Source organism: Symphalangus syndactylus, chromosome 6, assembly GCF_028878055.3.
Source record: "Symphalangus syndactylus isolate Jambi chromosome 6, NHGRI_mSymSyn1-v2.1_pri, whole genome shotgun sequence".
Lineage (NCBI taxonomy): Eukaryota > Metazoa > Chordata > Mammalia > Primates > Hylobatidae > Symphalangus > Symphalangus syndactylus.
In genome coordinates, this window is record NC_072428.2 from 118,490,811 (window position 1) to 118,508,160 (window position 17,350).

General features: G+C 46.2%; 1 protein-coding gene across 7 annotated transcripts in view; it reads left to right on the plus strand.

Annotated features, from left to right (window-relative positions):
- Positions 1-1,678: 1,678 nt before the first annotated feature.
- The window catches only part of GARIN1A (golgi associated RAB2 interactor 1A), a 38,411-nt gene continuing 22,739 nt past the window's right edge, over positions 1,679-17,350 (plus strand). For 3 of the 7 annotated variants that reach the window (XR_008658578.2, XR_008658579.2, XR_010121600.1), the window contains exons 1-5: positions 1,789-2,034; positions 5,145-5,341; positions 6,723-6,972; positions 9,123-9,241; positions 12,131-12,422. Coding sequence is in view for 3 of the 7 variants with exons in the window: in XM_055283916.2 (XP_055139891.1) it covers positions 1,882-2,034; positions 5,145-5,341; positions 6,723-6,972; positions 9,123-9,241; positions 12,131-12,326 (915 nt within the window). In the remaining 4 variants the exon portion in view is untranslated. The other 4 variants (XM_063642251.1, XM_055283918.1, XM_055283916.2 and 1 more) reach the window with 4 other exon arrangements.

Consider the following 17,350-nt stretch of genomic DNA (forward strand, 5'->3'; position numbering starts at 1 on the left):
AGCCACTGCGCCTGGCCTTATTATACTCTTTACTGTAAATTTCATATGACCAGTTGATTCTTACCGAAAGCTTTTGTTGATTTTTGTCAAACGCTGGTATTTCTAGCCAACGTATGGTTGCAACTGACAAGCAAGTATAGTTCTGACATGAATATTGGTTGATATTTTGATTTACATTAATGAGCAAGGCAAAAGTGAATTAACAAAGTTGTGTATTGGAACTTTACTCATTTGTCAATGATGTGGGCGACTTCTTCGCTAAATTAGGTAACAGTCTTCAAATACTGGAAGGCTATTTTCTCAGATTTTTCTATGCCCAAAATACAATAGCTACAGACACATCTTTAAGTTTAATCTGCATGATTAGCATTTTCTCCATCACTTTAGTTTAGACAATCAACAGAACAATAAATCAAACCCTGATTTGTAGCACTTGCTGATTTCAAGCTAGCTAACAACATGAAGTTCCTGAACACACCCTGGGAAGAGATATGCAGCAGCCCACCACTGTATACTGTTTCTTTTCTTTTCTTTTTTTTTTTTTTTGAGACAGAGTCTTGCTTTGTCACTTAGGCTGGAGTGCAGTGGCACGATCTTGGCTCACTACAACCACCACCTCCTGGATTCAAGCGATCCCCCTGCCCCAGCCTCCCAAGTAGCTGGGCTACAGGTACCCACCACCACACCCGGCTAATTTTTGTAGTTTTAGTTGAGACAGGGTTTCACCTGTTGGCCAGGCTAGTCTCAAACTCCTGACCTGAGGCGATCCACCCACCTTGGCCTCCCAAAGTGCAGGGATTATAGTCATGAGCCACCAAGCCCGGCCAAGTTTATATCGTTTAAGTTTTAAAGGCTGGGCACGGTGGCTCACACCTGTAATCCCAGCACTTTGGGAGGCTGAGGCAGGCGGATCGCCTGAGGTCGGGAGTTCCAGACCAGCCTGACCAACATGGAGAAACCCTGTCTCTACTAAAAATACAAAATTAGCCGGGTGTGGTGATGCATGCCTGTAATCCCAGCTACTCGGGAGGCTGAGGCAGGAGAATTGCTTGAAGATGGGAGGCGGAGGTTGTGGTGAGCCGAGGTCATGCCACTGCACTCCAGCCTGGGCAACAAGAGCGAAACTCTGTCTCGAAAAAAAAAAAAAGTTTTAATAATTGCTGTGTTTAACAAGTGGTTTGTAGCATTCCTGAAAATGCAACAACCAGCTCTCGTGACCTGTTTTGGTCTGGCTCCAGCATACAACTGTGCCTTCTCCTTTGCCCGCTGTTTCCAAATAAATAAGCTTCTTAGTTTAGTTAACAGGTGTCCATTTATTTAAAAAAAAATCTCCTTTTCTCCCATGAGATGGGGTAGGGAAGATGAACTCCCTTTCTCCTATCCTTAGACTTCCCTGGGCAGGTGAACAAGTCACATGGAGGTTTGGTGAGAGGCTTCACTGGGAGGCAAGAGGATTAAAGCCTGTGTGCTCCCGAGAGCCTTCCTTGTGTCTGGCCAGCTCACTGCTGCCTTGGCATAACTTTGGGAGGGTCATTGTCCCCATTTGGGGTAAGGGTGAATGTTTACAAAGTGGAATAGGCTGCATTACTGCTGGTTTGTAGTTGGTGGAAAGAGGGAGAAAAGAGCCTGGCATATCCTCTGTCCTTCCTCTCCTCTTCTTTTTTTTTTTTTTTTTTCCTTTTCTGTTGTCACCATCACATTCCTTGATGTCACTCCTGCCATTGTGAGCTGACAGGCCCTCCCAGCCCTGGTGGACAGCCCGTAAGTAAATGGGGAGAAAGAGCTGGGGAGGTGGGGGCAGATCACATCAACATCTTGGCGTTGGGCTGGGTCGGCGTGGAGCCCCAGAAATGTTCCCAAGCCTATTCTTACCAAGAACCGATGAGTAAAATCAGGGGCCTCCCACCTGAGGTCAGGGAACCAGGCCCTGGAGTGGAACTTGGGGTGGAAAATGGCCTTCTTTGTCAACTGATTCATTCTCCAGAATTCAATTTGTTCTCCAACTCGGTGGTGTTTGAAAGCAACTTTATCCAGGTACCCTCGTGGAGCTCAGGGCCAGCTGTCTTTCGGCTTCCAAAACCTGTTCCTAGGGTTTTGGAAAACCTAGTTATGAGATGCTGTGGCCTTTTAAAGCCTTGGGGGTGGGGGGGGGGGACAAAGAAGCCACCAAAGCTAGAGAAAACCGGAAGGTCTGGGTCCCAAGTTCACCTCCATTTGTGCCTACCGTATGATAGAGCTACCTGCAGGTCATCTGCTCTAAGGAAATTGATTTATGCCTTACAAAAGGAGAGATCAGAGCTCAGTCTCCAGGCAGGGTTCACAGGCCCTTTCTGGGCCACTTGTCCAAAGTGGATGGTTACAGGGAATGAAGGTTGCTGTTAGAAACCTTGCTCTGAAATCCATCCTCCTCACTCTGGGATGGTTTAGAAACAGCCTTGTTTGAAAGCAAAGACACTGGGTAAATAGGTCTTGCCCAGATCCTACCATTCCCTGAAAGGATAGTGGTGACATGACCAATGGAAGTGAGCCTGGGATGGGGCCACTGGGAGTGGAAGATGGTCGTTTTCATAAGTATCAAGTCTTACGCGGGTGCTGCCTGCCTCCCTCTAGCGGTCTAGCCTGAACCTGTGCTCCTGCGCAGGAGAGCATAACCAGTTGATGGGCCAGTAAGCACACACTAAACATCTACTGAGTACAGGGCAGGAGGTGCAGAGAAAGATCAGAGTGTCCCTGGCCAGAAAGCCTGAGTTTGGTTTACCTGTTACTTGGTAAATGTCTAAGCAAGCTCTATGTCAGAGAGTTTGGGCCAGCTGATGCCCCAGGCATGACAGCACAGAGCAGGTGCTGGGGGCATTCAGGGCATTCTCTCTGGACTTTGGCAGTTGAAGAAGGCTTTCCAGAAGGGTCTTAAGCCATTCTTTGAGAGACTGCTGAGATTTTGGTCAGTGGAAGAGCAGCAGGGAGGATATCCCAGACAGAGGGGCTTCAAAGTACCTAAGGAAAGGCAGGGAGGCTGGAATGCAAGATTTGCAAGACACAGACACATTCAAATGGAGTGGGAAAGCAGCCAGGGGTTATAGGAGTGAAGGTGGGAACAGTTTGAGGTGGGTCTTGGGCTTAATTTGGAGACTCTTCACAGAGCAGTGAGCTACTCCCTAACGGAGTCCCCGGATTTTGGAGAGCTGTGTTTATGGCTCCTGCCGCTCCACGGCCCCTTTGCTGCACCCTAGGAGATGTGTAGTTGGGGGATCAGCTGGCAAACCTGGGGCGAGCTCATTCCTAACATACCCTTGGTGGAGACAGAGCAGTAACATGGGAAGTCTAGTCTCAGGATCCAATTTCTAGTCATTTCTATTTGGGTGTAATAATTCAGCTGCAAATTTCTTCTCTTAATGTGTACTTTTTTTTTTTTTTTTTTGAGATGGAGTCTCGCTCCATTGCTCTGGCGTGATCTAGGCTCACTGCAACTTCTGCCTCCTGGGTTCAAGCAATTCTCCTATCTCAGCCTCCTGAGTAGCTAGGACTACAGGCGTGCACCACCTCGCCCAGCTAATTTTTTCGTGTTTTAGTAGAGATGGAGTTTCACCATGTTGGCCAAGATGGTCTTGATCTCTTGACCTCATGATCCGCCCGCCTTGTTCTCCCAAAGTGCTGTTTTCTTTGGCCTAATATTAAAACTGTTTAGATTCTCTGAATGGACACTAAGTGACCCAGGTAGCAGCAAACTCAGAACGTGCTAGGGAGAGGCTGACCCCCACAGAAAAGTTCAAAGTTTGATTTTTTTTAAAAAAAATTTTTGATAGAGACAGGGTCTCACTATGTTGCCCAGGCTGGTCTTGAACTCCTGGCTTCAAGTGATACTTCCGCTTTGGACTCCCAAAGTGCTGGGATTATAGGCATGAATGACCGCACACAGTCCAAAGTTTACTTGAAGTGATGCAATCCACATATTAGTTATAGTTATAGTTGTTACAGTTATAGTACAGTTACACTGCTTCCTCTCTCCCCCTTCCTGCACATCGCCATCACTATCATCATCTCAAAGCAGCATCACCCACAAACATTTATTGAGCACTTACTCTTAATGTGTGCAACCCTCTGTGTTTTGCAGAGGACATGAATTTCATTCTTCAACATGGGCTCCAAGAAGTGTCACTTTTTTTTTTTCAAATCAAAATTCACTTTTCTGGGAATACCATCTGGTCAGGCTGGTGGGAAATTACATTTCAGTCATCCCTGGGGCTTTCCCTTGTCCCCAGTCCCACCAAGGACTGTGCAATGGTGTCGATGATTTTACAAAGTCTAGAACATTGGCTGGGCATAGTGGCTCGTGCCTGTAATCCCAGCATTTTGGGAGGCTGAGAAGGGAAGATCACTTGAGCCCAGGAGTTTGACACCAGTCTGGGCAACATAGTGAGATCCCATCTCTATTTTCTAAAAGAGGTGTAGAGCATTGGGAGAAGGCCCTCTGGCCTTGGGAACACAGGGGTCCCTCCTCATATATTCCTTACCCAGGTTCCTATGGCTCCTTAGTGGCCACAGCTCTGGTGCTTTTCTGCCAGCCGTGCACAGTGAGGTGGGGGGTGTCTTAGCTGAGACACTGTGCCCAGTGGTGGGCATCCAGTCTTTCTGTCCTGTGATGGCCCCTTTCTGCTTCAAGAGAATAGGTCCTCATTCCTCTCAAGACCCAGCAACAAGATGGCCCCTCCATCATCCTGGGAGAAGTGCTCCAAACCTCCCTCGGCTCAAGCTGTCTGGGTCTTCCCCATTCAACAGCTTTTTCCTCACTTTCCCCTCCTTCTGGGACTTTCTTCACACAATCTCCCTTTTGGGCCATTAGAAACCAGTGCTGGCTTCTCCTGCCCAAAGATGGGAGAATGAAAACTTCAATTGCCACTCAGCTTTTTCTTGCTAGTGCATCTTTTTACAGTTAGATAAAACAGAGGACCCAGAGAAGGATGACACAGGGTTTCTGCGGCCAAAGACCTTAAAGTGTATTTGGGGAGACCAATGAAAAGGATCAATAGCAGGTCAAGGCCCAGCCCAGTGTGCTGCACACCCGCCCCCAAGATGACGTGCCACTTTCCAGCATCTGTATTCTTCCACCCCTTGTTTTCTGCTTCTTTCTGACCCATGCACCTGAGGCTGATTTCCAGGTCACTAAGCCCGGGAACTGGAGAGATGTCTGTGAAGGGTCTGCCACCGTGATCCTCGGGGTGACCTCCTCGGTGCCCTCCCTGCCACTCCCCAATGTCCTCCTGATGGCCAATGTTACCTGGCCCCAGGGTCCGTTTACCACCTGGAGCACACCTGGTGACGCCCCAGTCATCAACCTCAGCAGGTAAAGGCTTGAGGGAGGGCGGGAAGGGATGGAATGATTGACTGGGACATGCATTGCTTTGTAGCTGGATTTTAGATCAAAAGAAAAGGCAGTGTTCTTTAGTGCATAAACCCTGTAGAACTCATTCATTCATTTGTTTAGCAATGATTTATTTAGTATCTTTTTTTTTTTTTTGAGGCAGAGTCTCGCTCTGTTGCCCAGGCTGGAGTGCAGTGGCGGGATCTCGGCTCACTGCAAGTTCTGCCTCTCGGGTTCACGTCATTCTCCAAGTAGCTGGGACTACAGGCACCTGCCACCATGCCCAGCTAATTTTTTTTTGTATTTTTAGTAGAAACAGGGTTTCACCGTGTTAGCCAGGATGGTCTCGATCTCCTGACCTCGTGATCCGCCTGCCTCGGCCTCCCAAAGTGCTGGGATTACAGGCGTGAGCCACCGCACCTGGCCTTATTTATTTAGTATCTATATTTACCAAGCACTGTGCTTTATGCTGGGATAGGGCAGTACGCAGTCCTTGTCTCGAGCCTGGTTTTTGAGAATCTTGGCTTCCATTTCTGTAAATGTGTGTGTGTGTGTGTGTGTGTGTGTATATGTGTGTGTATATATAGACACGTTTCCATGTCTTAAAATCTTTTTGTAAATATCATTTCGATAATTTCTTTAGTAATATGAGTGAATTAAAATTCACTTGACAAGTCCCTAATATTAGACATTTAGAAATGTTTCTTTGTCAATATAGATAGAGGGGATTTCCAAGGAAAAGGTGGGGATATGAAAATCAAACACGACTATGAAATGCTGAGATTGAAAAAAAAATACTAGATATACAGGAGACAGCTATCCTTTTCCTTGCCCTTTCAACACAGTAAGTCAGGATATAGGGAGAAAGAGTCCTAGAAACTGAGTCGGGAAATCTTAGTTCCAGGTCACACTTAGTAAGATCTAAACTTGGGCAAATCGCTTAGCCTCTCTAAGCCTCAGCCTCAAAATCTGTAAAGCAGAATTAATCATACTTATCTGGGCAGGGCACAGTGGCTCACATCTGTAATCATAGCTCTTTGGGAGGCTGAGGTGGGAGGATTGCTTGAAGCCAGGAGTTCAAGACCAACCTGGGCAACATAGGGAGATCCTGTTTCTACCAAAAAATACCAAAAAAAATAGGTGGGTGTATTGGCACACACCTGTATTCCTACTAAAGTCCTGGAAATTGGAGAAGAGTCAGTCTTAGTAATCACCCCCACTTTCATTACATGAGCTTTCTCCCTTCAGCATCCCCCAAGCAGAGAGGTAGGAGGCCAGTGACGCTGAGCCACCTCTAGGTGGGCACCCACATGGTTGATTGAAACCACGGGCTCTCCCATGGAAATGTCCTGATTATGTCCAGGCTTCTCCCCCTGAAGTACGTGGAGCTACAAATCTACGACCAGCTCCAGCGTATCCTGAGGGTTAGGACAGTGACTGAAAAGATCTACTATCTGAAGCTCCACAAAAAACACCCAGAGATTGTGTTTCAATTCTGGGTCCGCCTGGTGAAAATTCTGCAGAAAGGCCTGTCCATCACCACCAAAGACCCAAGAATCGAATTCACTCACTGCCTCGTGCCCAAGATGCCCACCAACTCCACAGAAACAACAGTAAGTGGGCCTCCCTCCAGGACCTGTTGAGAAATAAGTATATATACGAATATATGTAAGTGTGTGTGTATATATATATAGACACGTTTCCATGTCTTTTAAAAGCTCTTTGTAAATATCATTTTGATAATTTCTATTCAGTAGTATGAATGAATTAAAATTTATTTGACCAGTCCCTAATATTAAGACATTTAGAAATGTTTCTTTTTTTTTTTGAGACAGAGCCATGCCCTGTCACCCAGGCTGGAGTGCAATGGCGCGATCTCGGCTCACTGCAACTTCCACCTCCCAAATTCAAGCAATTCTTGTGCCTCAGCCTCCAGAGTAGCTGGGATTACAGGCATGTGCCACCACGCCTGGCTAATTTTTGTATTTTTAGTAGAGATGGGGTTTCACCATGTTGGCCAAGCTGGTCTTGAACTCCTGTCCTCAAGTGATCCACCCGCCTTGGCCTCCCAAAGTGCTGGGATTACAGGTGTGAACCTCTGTGCCTGGCCTGTATTTGTTTATTATTGTAAATAATGCTAAAACAAGCATTTATATGTATGATCTACATTTCTGATTATATTCTTGGGTAGGTTTTTAGAAGTAGAATTCAAAGAGCATGAACATCTTCAAGGCTCTTAACACATATTGCCAGATTATTTCCATAAATATCATACCAAATTATACTCTCTCCAATCATATGAGTGTCTGTGGGCTGGGTGCAGTGGCTCACGCCTGTAATCCTAACACTTTGGGAGGCCAAGGCAGGTGGATCACCTCAGGTCAGGAGTTCGAGAACAGCCTGCCCAACATGGTGAAACCCTGTCTCTACTAAAAATACAAAAATTAGCCAGGCATGGTGGCAGGCCCCTATAATGCTACTCAGGAAGCTGAGGCAGTAGAATCGCTTAAACCCAGGGAGCAAAGGTTGCAGTGAGCCGAAATTGTGCCACTTTACTCCAGCCTGGGCAAAAGAGTGAAACTCCATCTCAAAAAAAAAAAAAAAAAATTAGTATGTTACTGTGTATCCTATTACAATTGAGCAGTAAACGTTTTAATAAATTTCCTAGTATAATAGGTAAAAAAGTGGCATCTCTGATTTTCAATGAGTTTCAGCATTGTTACATACGTATATATATACATATGTAACAATTGTTACATTGTTATGTATTTATAGTTATATATAACACAAGATTGTTTTAATATATTTTATATATATTAATGCCATATATATGGCATTGTCTGTTGTGTTCTTTGGCCATTTTTCTATTGGCAATCTTGTGTTTCTCTAAATTGATTTGTAAAATAAAACTTTTTTTTTTTTTTTTTTTTGAGATGGAATCTCACTCTGTCGCCAGGCTAAAGTGCAGTGGTGCAATCTTGGCTCACTGAAACCTCTGCCTCCCAGGTTCAAGCGATTCTCCTGCCTCAGCCTTCTGAGTAGCTGGGACTACAAGTGTGCGCCACCACGCCCAGCCAGTTTTTGTATTTTTAGTAGAGACAGGGTTTCACCATGTTGGCCAGGATGGTCTCAATCTCTTGACCTCATGATCCAACCACCATGGCCTCCTAAAGTGCTGGGATTACACGTGTGAGCCACTGCGCCTGGCCTAAAATAAAACTTTTTATACATCGAGATTTTTGACTCTTACAAGTTTTTACAAATATTTCCTCAAGTATTTGCCTTTCCTCTTTGGTTTATTTAGGGTACATCTTTGATACACATAAGGCCTTTCCAGGTCCTGCTTGGTGTAGAAGCACAGGAAGGAAGGCCAATAGACTGTACTGTTCAAAACCTTCAGATTTCAGAATCTAAATGCTTTCCTCTTATTACTTAAGTTCTGTGCTTCAGGTATGTTATTGACTTTGCAGAAGAGGCTGGTGAGGTCAGCAGTTTTACAGCCTGACATCTCTGCCTCTGAACATTCAGATCTGCACTCTGGACAGAGCAGCCACTGCAGTTGACCAGGGAGTGGGTGTGACCCTGCCAGGGGTCTCATTTTTTGTTGATTGATTCTTGGGGCTTAATGCTGAAGGAACAGGTTCCCAGGGTTAGGGTGTGAAACTCAACTGTAATATCACAAACCCCTTCAAAGTTCTACCCCTAGGAGGCCAAGAACTCTCTGAGCAGACCTAGCCATCTGACGCTAAATTTCTCCATCCAGCCTGAAAACAGCCTCCTGTCATCCCCCCAGCCCAGCGAGCCCCTCGTGCTGCTGGCGGCTGAGCAGACCAGTGGCAGTTTCTCACAGCTCTCAGGAAAGCCCCAGCTCACAGCAAACAGGTGGGTCCTCCATGGGGTCAGCTCCAGATCCCTTCCTCCAGCGTGAAGTCATGGGGTCAATGAACCTATCTCAGTTCTTTGTATTCTTTGTATTTTAGATAGTCATGCACATGGCTTTTTCTGTCAATTTATTGTAAGCCTGTCTTTGAAAACAAGGTCTTTGGCTCTTTGATCTGAATATTCACTCCTTAGGCAAACTCCAGTGTTTTCTAATGACAGGTGTTCAATAAAAGGAATGAGGGATGAGAAAATTAATTCAAAGAAGTGTAAGTTAACAAAGCAGGCTCATGGTGGAGTTAGCTATTGACTATTTCCAATCCAAGCTCACAAGGATCCCTGGGGTAAAACCCTAGTTCTTTTTGCCTCATCTGCCTCTTCTTTTTTTTGTTTTCTTTTTTCTTCTTTTTTTTTTTTTTTTTTTTTTTGGAGACAGAGTTTCACTCTTGTTGCCCAGGCTGGAGTGCAATGGCGTGACGTCAGCTCACTGCAAACTCCACCTTCTGGGTTCAAGCAATTCTCTTGCCTCAGCCTCCCAAGTAGCTGGGATTACAGGCACCTGCCACCACACCCGGCTAATTTTTTGTATTTTTAGTAGAGACAGAGTTTCACCATGTTGGCCAGGCTGGTCTCGAACTCCTGACCTCAGGTGATCCACCCACCTTGGCCTCCCAAAGTGCTGGGATTACAGACGTGAGCCACTGCACCTGGTCCTCACTAGCCTCTTCTGCAAAATGGACAGAATAAGGGAAACAACCAGTAGCTCCAAAGTCTCATTAATTTACTAATAATTGTATTAGATTCTTTCTGTAACAAGTGATAGAAACTCAAAGCAAGATAGTGCAACCAATATGCTGCACAAGTGCAACTTGTAGGGTATCATCAGAATGCAAATTTATTTTGTCTGCCCTTCATAACTTTTTCAGTGGGAGAAGTTTTCCTCTTACCCATGGATAAAAGCTGGCTTTCTGGGCAGGCCACATAGCATATGGGCTTTCTCTGAGAATATAAAAGGTCCTTTGGTCCATTTAAATTGCAAAAGCAGCCTCAATTCTGAAATTAAAATATCTAATGTCTGAAAACTATCAAAACCTTGAACTTATCACATCTTCTCCTTACCCTCAGTCTGGCTGCCTATCAAGGTGACCTTTCCTAGGGGGGAACTGGGTTGTCATTCTTCTTCTCTTTCTGTTTCCTAATATTTAAAGCTACCTTTTTTCTCTTAGGAGCTTTCTTTCTTTTTTCTTTTTCCTTCTTTCTCTCGTTTCTTTCTTTCTTTCTCTTTTATTTCTCCCTCCCCTCCCCTCCCTTCGCCTCCCTTCCCCTCTTCCCCTCCCTTCCCCTCCCCTCCTTTACCCTCCCCTCCCTTCCCCTCTCCTCTCCTCCTCTCCTCTGCTCTCCTCTCCTTTCCTCTCCTTTCCTTTCCAACAGTGTCTCACTCTGTTGCCCAGGCTGGAGTGCAGTGCCATGATCTTGGCTCACTACAGCCTCAATCTCCTGGGGTCAAGCAATCCTCCCGCCTCAGCCTCCCAAGTAACTGGGGCTACAGGCATGCACCACCACGCCTGGCTAATTTTTTAAATTTTTAGTAGAGACAAGGTCTTGCTATGTTGCCCAGGCTGGTCTCAAACTCCTGAGCCCAAGCGATCCTCCCACCTTGACCTCCTAAAGTGCTGGGATTACAGTCATGAGCCATCACAGCTGGCCAGGAGCTTTCTTGGGTTCTTTGAAATCTCCTTTCTGGCCCCTCAACTGCAACACCTCCCTTTCATCTGGCCACACTGCACCCCCCCACCACCCCCCTGGCCGTGGCTCTGCCAGGACCATGCTCCCCCAGGCACTAGCTATCCCCTCACCCCTTTAAGGAGTCCTCCTGGGTAGGGCTTACAGTGGCTCCAGGCTGGTGTACACTTGCTCACTCTGTCTCTCTCTCGTACAGTCCACATCTGGTCCTCAGGAAACATCCTCTCATATTTTGACCAGCCATTGGAGAGGAGGACCTTGCTTCCTAGGCACAGAAGCAACTCTTCTCCCAGAGCCTAAGAGCCACAGCTCAAGCTCCCTGGGTTGTCCCAGGAAGGCTCTCTCTTTCAGCTTGAGGAGAAGGAGCCAGCAGCTCTTTACAAAGGACTCTCTCCCCACATGACAACCCAAGCCCTTGGTTACCAAGGCTGGCAATCCCTCAGGCAGTCCAGCTCACTCTCACTTCTCTGATCTTAAATTTTAGTCCCCGGGATTTTGTCTTTGAGTCATAATACATTATATTCTCAACACATCAAAGCAGTACTTAAGGTTTGAAGAGTTGTTTGTTCCTCCACAGGGCAGGCCTTAGCTCCAGGCTCCCTCCTCCTCCTCCTCCTCTGTGGCTTTCTCTCCTCGGGTTGCCCTTAACATTATTGCATGTGTGCATATTGTCACTGCCCCACATTTCCATATTTCTACATGTGCTTAAAGCACTGGTGCTGGAAAAAGGCATGATTAGAAAGTGAGTTTTTTGTTTTGTTTTGTTTTGTTTTGTTTTTTGAGAAGGAGTCTCACTCTGTCACATAGGCTGGAGTGCAGTGGTGCCATCTCTGCTCACTGCAAGCTCTGCCTCCTGGGTTCAAGCAATTCTCGTACCTCAGCCTCCTGAGTAGCTGGAATTACAGGCGTGTGCCACCATGCCTGGCTAATTTTTGTATTTTTAGTACAGACGGGGTTTCACCATGTTGGCCAGGCTGGTCTTGAACTCCTGACCTCAAGTGATCCGCCCACCTCGGCCTCCCAAAGTGCTAGGATTACAGGTGTGAGCCACTGCACCTATCTGAAAGTGGTTTTTAAGTTAAATTTTAACAATGTTTTCTTTTTCTTCTATTGCTTTCAATAACCCCAAAATTCCCTGGGCTCCAACAGGAACAATGACACTGCCATTGAAATAGACAACTGCAGCAGCTACAAGATACCCTCACCAGTGGCATCTCCAATCAATTTGAATATATCCATGAGAGCTGCCTTGAGCCACAGCCTCTGGGAACAAGAGGACCGGAATGAGCACCTTCTACAAGTTCCTATAGCCAGTTCCCTAGGAGAGCACTTGTTGGGAGCCTGACACCTAGGCAAAACATGCTCTTCCTGGCATGCGTGTACTTGCTACCACCTCTTACAATGCTCCTTTCCCACTGTGAGCCAAGTGACCTTGGGAGAGGTAAGATGGTGTTTCCAACAAGGTGCTTCTCTACTTCCACCAATAAACTTCCAAGTGAGTCCCTAATTGTTGCAGGTTGTGCTATAGGGAGGCTCCAGTTTGGGAAAGGACTGACTGAGAACAGGAGCAGTTTTTGGAAAAATAGGTGGGAAAAGTTACTGTCTGTGTATTAGTCCACTCTTGCATTGTTACAGAGAACTACCTGAGACTGGGTAATTTTATTTATTTATTTATTTATTTTGGAGATAGAGTCTTGCTCTGTCACCAGGCTGGAGTACAGTGGCGTGATCATGGCTCACTGCAACCTCTACCTCCTGGGTTCAAGCAATTCTCGAGCCTCAGCCTCCCAAGTAGCTGGGACTACAGGCACACACTACACCTGGCTAATTTTTTGTATTTTAGTAGAGATGGGGTTTCACCATGTTGCCCAGGCTGGTCTCCAACTCCTGAGCTCAGGCCATCCAGACACATTGGCCTCTCAAAGGGTTAGGATTACAGGCGTGAGCCACCAGGCCCAGCCTTGAGTCTGGGTAATTTATAAAGAAAAGAGGTTTAATTGGCTCATGGTTCCCCAGGCTGTACAGGAAGCATGGCTGGGGAGGCCTCAGGAAACTTACAATCAAGGCAGAAGACAAAAGAGAAGCAGACCTGTCCTACATGGCTGGAGCAGGAGAACGAAAGAAATGGGAGGTGCTATACACTTTTAAACAACCAGATCTCGTGAGAACTCACTATAATGAGAACAGCAAGGAGGAAATCCACCCCCGTGATCCAATCACCTCCCACCAGGCACCTCCTCCAACACTGGGTATTAAATTCAACATGAGATTTGGGCAGGGAGACAGATCCAAATCATGTATCAGTCTACTCAATTGAAACCACACAATAGCCAAGCAAAGCCAAGAAAGCCAGTCCAAGGCTGCCTTGGAAAGGGCCTCTGAGGGGAGGAAAGGGCTTCTGAGGAGAAATTAACTTTCAAAGGGGCAGGGGGAAATAGAGGCCAAGCTACTACAAGCCCAAAATAAAAGAAATCCTGAGAAGGATGGTAACCAGCTGGAAGATTCCTTTCTGTTGCTCCACTATATCAAGCAAGAAATTGAGTCTTTGGCTGGGCGCGGTGGCTCATGCCTGTAATCCCAGCACTTTGGGAGGCTGAGGTGGGTGGATCACTTGAGGTCAGGAGTTTGAGACCAGCCTGGCCAACATGGCAAAACCCTGTCTCTACCCAAAATACAAAAACTAGCTGGATGTGGTGGTGCATGCCTGTAGTCCCAGCTACTCAGGAGGTTGAGGCAGGAGAATTGCTTGAACCAGGAGGCAGAGCTTGCAGTGAGCTGGGATCATGCCACTGTGCTCCAGCCTGGGTGACAGAGCCAGACTCCCTCTCAAAAAAAAAAAAAAAAGAATAAATTAGGTCTTCATTGCCCCACTCCCTGTCTTAGTGTAAAGCTATGAAGGCTCCCCCTGGCTCATACAACATTTCGTTGCTAATGAAAACATGGTAAGGAAGATATTGACTGCCCATCACCAGAAATTCTGATTAATTTGACTATTCTTACCCAGAACCTAATGAAAGTGAACTGGAAGACATGGCATCTTTGAGTATTGGGAATGGGGCAGGAGCTTTGGCCAACCTTTATACACATAGGGAATACTTACAAGGAAAATACCACCACTCCTTTTTTTTTTTTTTTTTTTTTTTTTTTAGACAGAGTCTTGTTCTGTTGCCCAGGCTGGAGTGCAGTGGTGTGATCTCAGCTCACTGCAACCTCCGTCTCTCAGGTTCAAGCAATTCTTGTGCCTCAGCCTCCCAAGCAGCTGGGATTACATGTGTGAACCACCAGTCCGGCTAATTTTTGTATTTTTAGCAGACACAGGGTTTCTCCATGTTGTCCAGGCTGGTTTCGAACTCCTGACCTCAGGTTATCCACCCTCCTCGGCCTCCCAAAGTGCTGGGATTACAGGCATGAGCCACCACGCCCAGCCCCACCATGCCCACTCCAGTATTTAATAAGTATTTGTCAGGCTCCTGCTAGGTGCTAGACACTGCCTTTGATGCTAAGTATATTGAAGAGAACAAGACAGACGGACAAGTTACCTACCTTTAGGGAGGGTCTGGGAGAGATGCCAAGCCCTATTTTGGAGACATAGGGAAGCCATTAATGTTGACCTGATGTCTGAGCCATCCAGTCTGCAAATGAAGGCTGGAGGCCCTGCTTTCCAGCATGTGTGGTTCACATCCTATGTGGTGCAGAGAGAAAGAACATGGTTGCCCTCTCTCGTGCATGCTCAGTTGGGCTGAGTAGTCAAATCTGGCTGAATTGAGTCAGAAAAGACATCTGAGTTAAGAGGATGCCCAATGCTTGTTGGTTTTGTCTTGCCTCCAGTAAAATTAAAAACAAGTTTCCTTTCAGCATGTTACAGTCGAATAAGCTGAACATTGTTGGTGCTGGTGAGGGACATCTAGTAGCTGAACTTAGAAGAGACTAATGTGCAGGGTGATTATACTTCCCAATGCATGCCTGTTGTCCTGGTATCATTATTAATACATACCCATTTCACTCTGAGAAGTGTCCCTCAGTGAATCACAAATCATGTGGCCATCGTATCTATATGGCATACTTACAAACATGTAAAGGCTTGTCATCCCCATTTCTTTGTCTTGGTTTAAGCCTTCATCAGCCCTCACCTAGACTATTGTATTAATAGTAACCCCAGGCCAGCCATGGTGGCTCAGGCCTGTAATCCCAGCACTTTGGGAGGCTGAGGCGGGCAGATCACGAGGTCAGGAGTTCAAGACCAGCCTGGCCAATATGGTGAAACCCCATCTCTACTAAAAATACAAAAATTAGCTGGGCATGGTGGTGCACACCTGTTGTCCCAGCTACTCACGAGGCTGAGACAGAAGAATCGCTTGAACCCGGGAGGTGGAGTTACAGTGAGCAGAGATGGCGCCACCGCACTCCAGCCTGGGCGACAGAGCCAGACTCTGTCTCAAAATAAAATAAAGTAAAATAGTAACCCCAATTGGTCTCCCAGACTTTATCATCATCATAATAATAATAGCTAGCATCTTTAGAAATTTGGTATCTTCTAAGCACTATGCTGACTTTACAAAGATCACTTAAACCACACCACAAGCCGTTGAGAAGTAGATCTTATTATTACATTTTATAAATGATAAACCGGAGCCACAGAGAGGTTCAAGAACTTGCTTAAGGTCACACAGGTAGTAAGGAGCAGAGCCAGGACTTGAAGCCAGTCTGTCTAACTCCAAAATCCAAATTACTCTTGATGCCTCTCCAATGTCTTCCCAGCTCATTCCCTTTTCATACCTCTGACAGAGCAACCTTTTTGACACATAAGTCTGACAGAAAGGACCAGGCATGGTGGCTCATACCTGTAATCCCAGCACCTTGGAAGGCCGAGGTGGGCAGATCACTTGAAGTCAGAAGTTTGAGACAAGCCTGGCCAACATGGTGAAACCCTGTCTCTACTAAAAATGTGAAAATTAGCCAGGTGTGGTGGTGCGCGTCTGTAGTCCCAGCTACTCAGGAGGCTGAGGCAGGAGAATCTCTTGAACTGGGGAGGCAGAGGTTGCAGTGAGCCGAGATCACTCCACTGCGCTCTAGCCTGGGCAACAGAGCGAGATTCCATCTCAAAAAAAAAAAAAAAATCTGACTGAGCTTACTCCTTAATAAAACCAGACCCTTTGACATGAAATGACTAGACCACTGCCTCTCTCTCCAGCCTCTCCACTGGCCACTGCTGCCATAGAATCTTATGCTCCCACCATGCCAAATTTCTTGTGGTTCCCTAAATGCACCATGTTTGAAGATACTTTGAGGACATTGTATATACTTTTGTCCCACCTGAGATACCTTTGCTTACTTTCTTCACATATTGCCCTCATGACACTTATCCTTATTGATGGATTTCTTCAATGCTACTATTGTGCCTTACATGTGCCTTGTATTACAGCATTTTTATAGCATTTCTCACCCAATTGTGGCTATTTGTTTACATGTCTGTCTCCTTGGTGGAACTATGAACTCTGATAACAGATGCCATTTTATGTCAGTTAGACTTCTTTGGTTGCCAGTAAGAGAAGCTGACTGTAATCTAAACCAAAAAGAATTCATTGGAAGGATGTGGGTTGGCTCACAAAATCAAAGGGACAACTGTGGAGCCGGTCTTGGAATGCTCTGACACCAGAACAGCTCTGCGAATTCAGATAGGGGTAGTAAATTGACCATTTCATCAAATGCTGCAGCAAGCTGGGTGGTTTCCCCAAAGGAAATTGAGGAGTGTTACAAGAAGACCGATAGGGGAACGGGTATCTGGTGGCTGATAATAACAAATTTCCATGGCAGTCTCTTTGCTCTCTGTTGGAAGAGGTACTCCACCGTGGGCCTTGACTATCTCTACACATCCTTGCTAAGCGTGTCAAATTTCAAGTCCTAACTGTCCTCTGTCTCTGGGGGAGGAGACAGGTTTGGTTACTGTTTGTTGTAAAAATTACTGAGCCCTTCGCCATGGGTGCCTCGGCTGTATGCAAAGCCCCTTGTGTTGCTGGGGACAGGGCAACTGGTACTGCCATGCTGGTGCTCCCGCTGTTTGCTGTTGGCAATAAACTATTCTGTTTCGGTTCATTGAATCTCTGTCTACTTTGGGCAGCTATGTGATCATGGTACGTCAACCTGCTTGCTTGCCTAGTCATCTTTTTAGAGTATTGTTACTCCTTGACATCCTCTATGAGACCTAGATTCTTCTCTGACACTGTCCAAACCCACATACAATCTCTTTTTTTTTTTTGGAGATGAAGTCTTGCTCTGTCGCCCAGGCTGGAGTGCAGCCATCTCGGCTCACTGCAACCTCCGCCTCCCAGGTTCAAGCAATTCTCCTGCCTCAGCCTCCCGAGTAGCTGG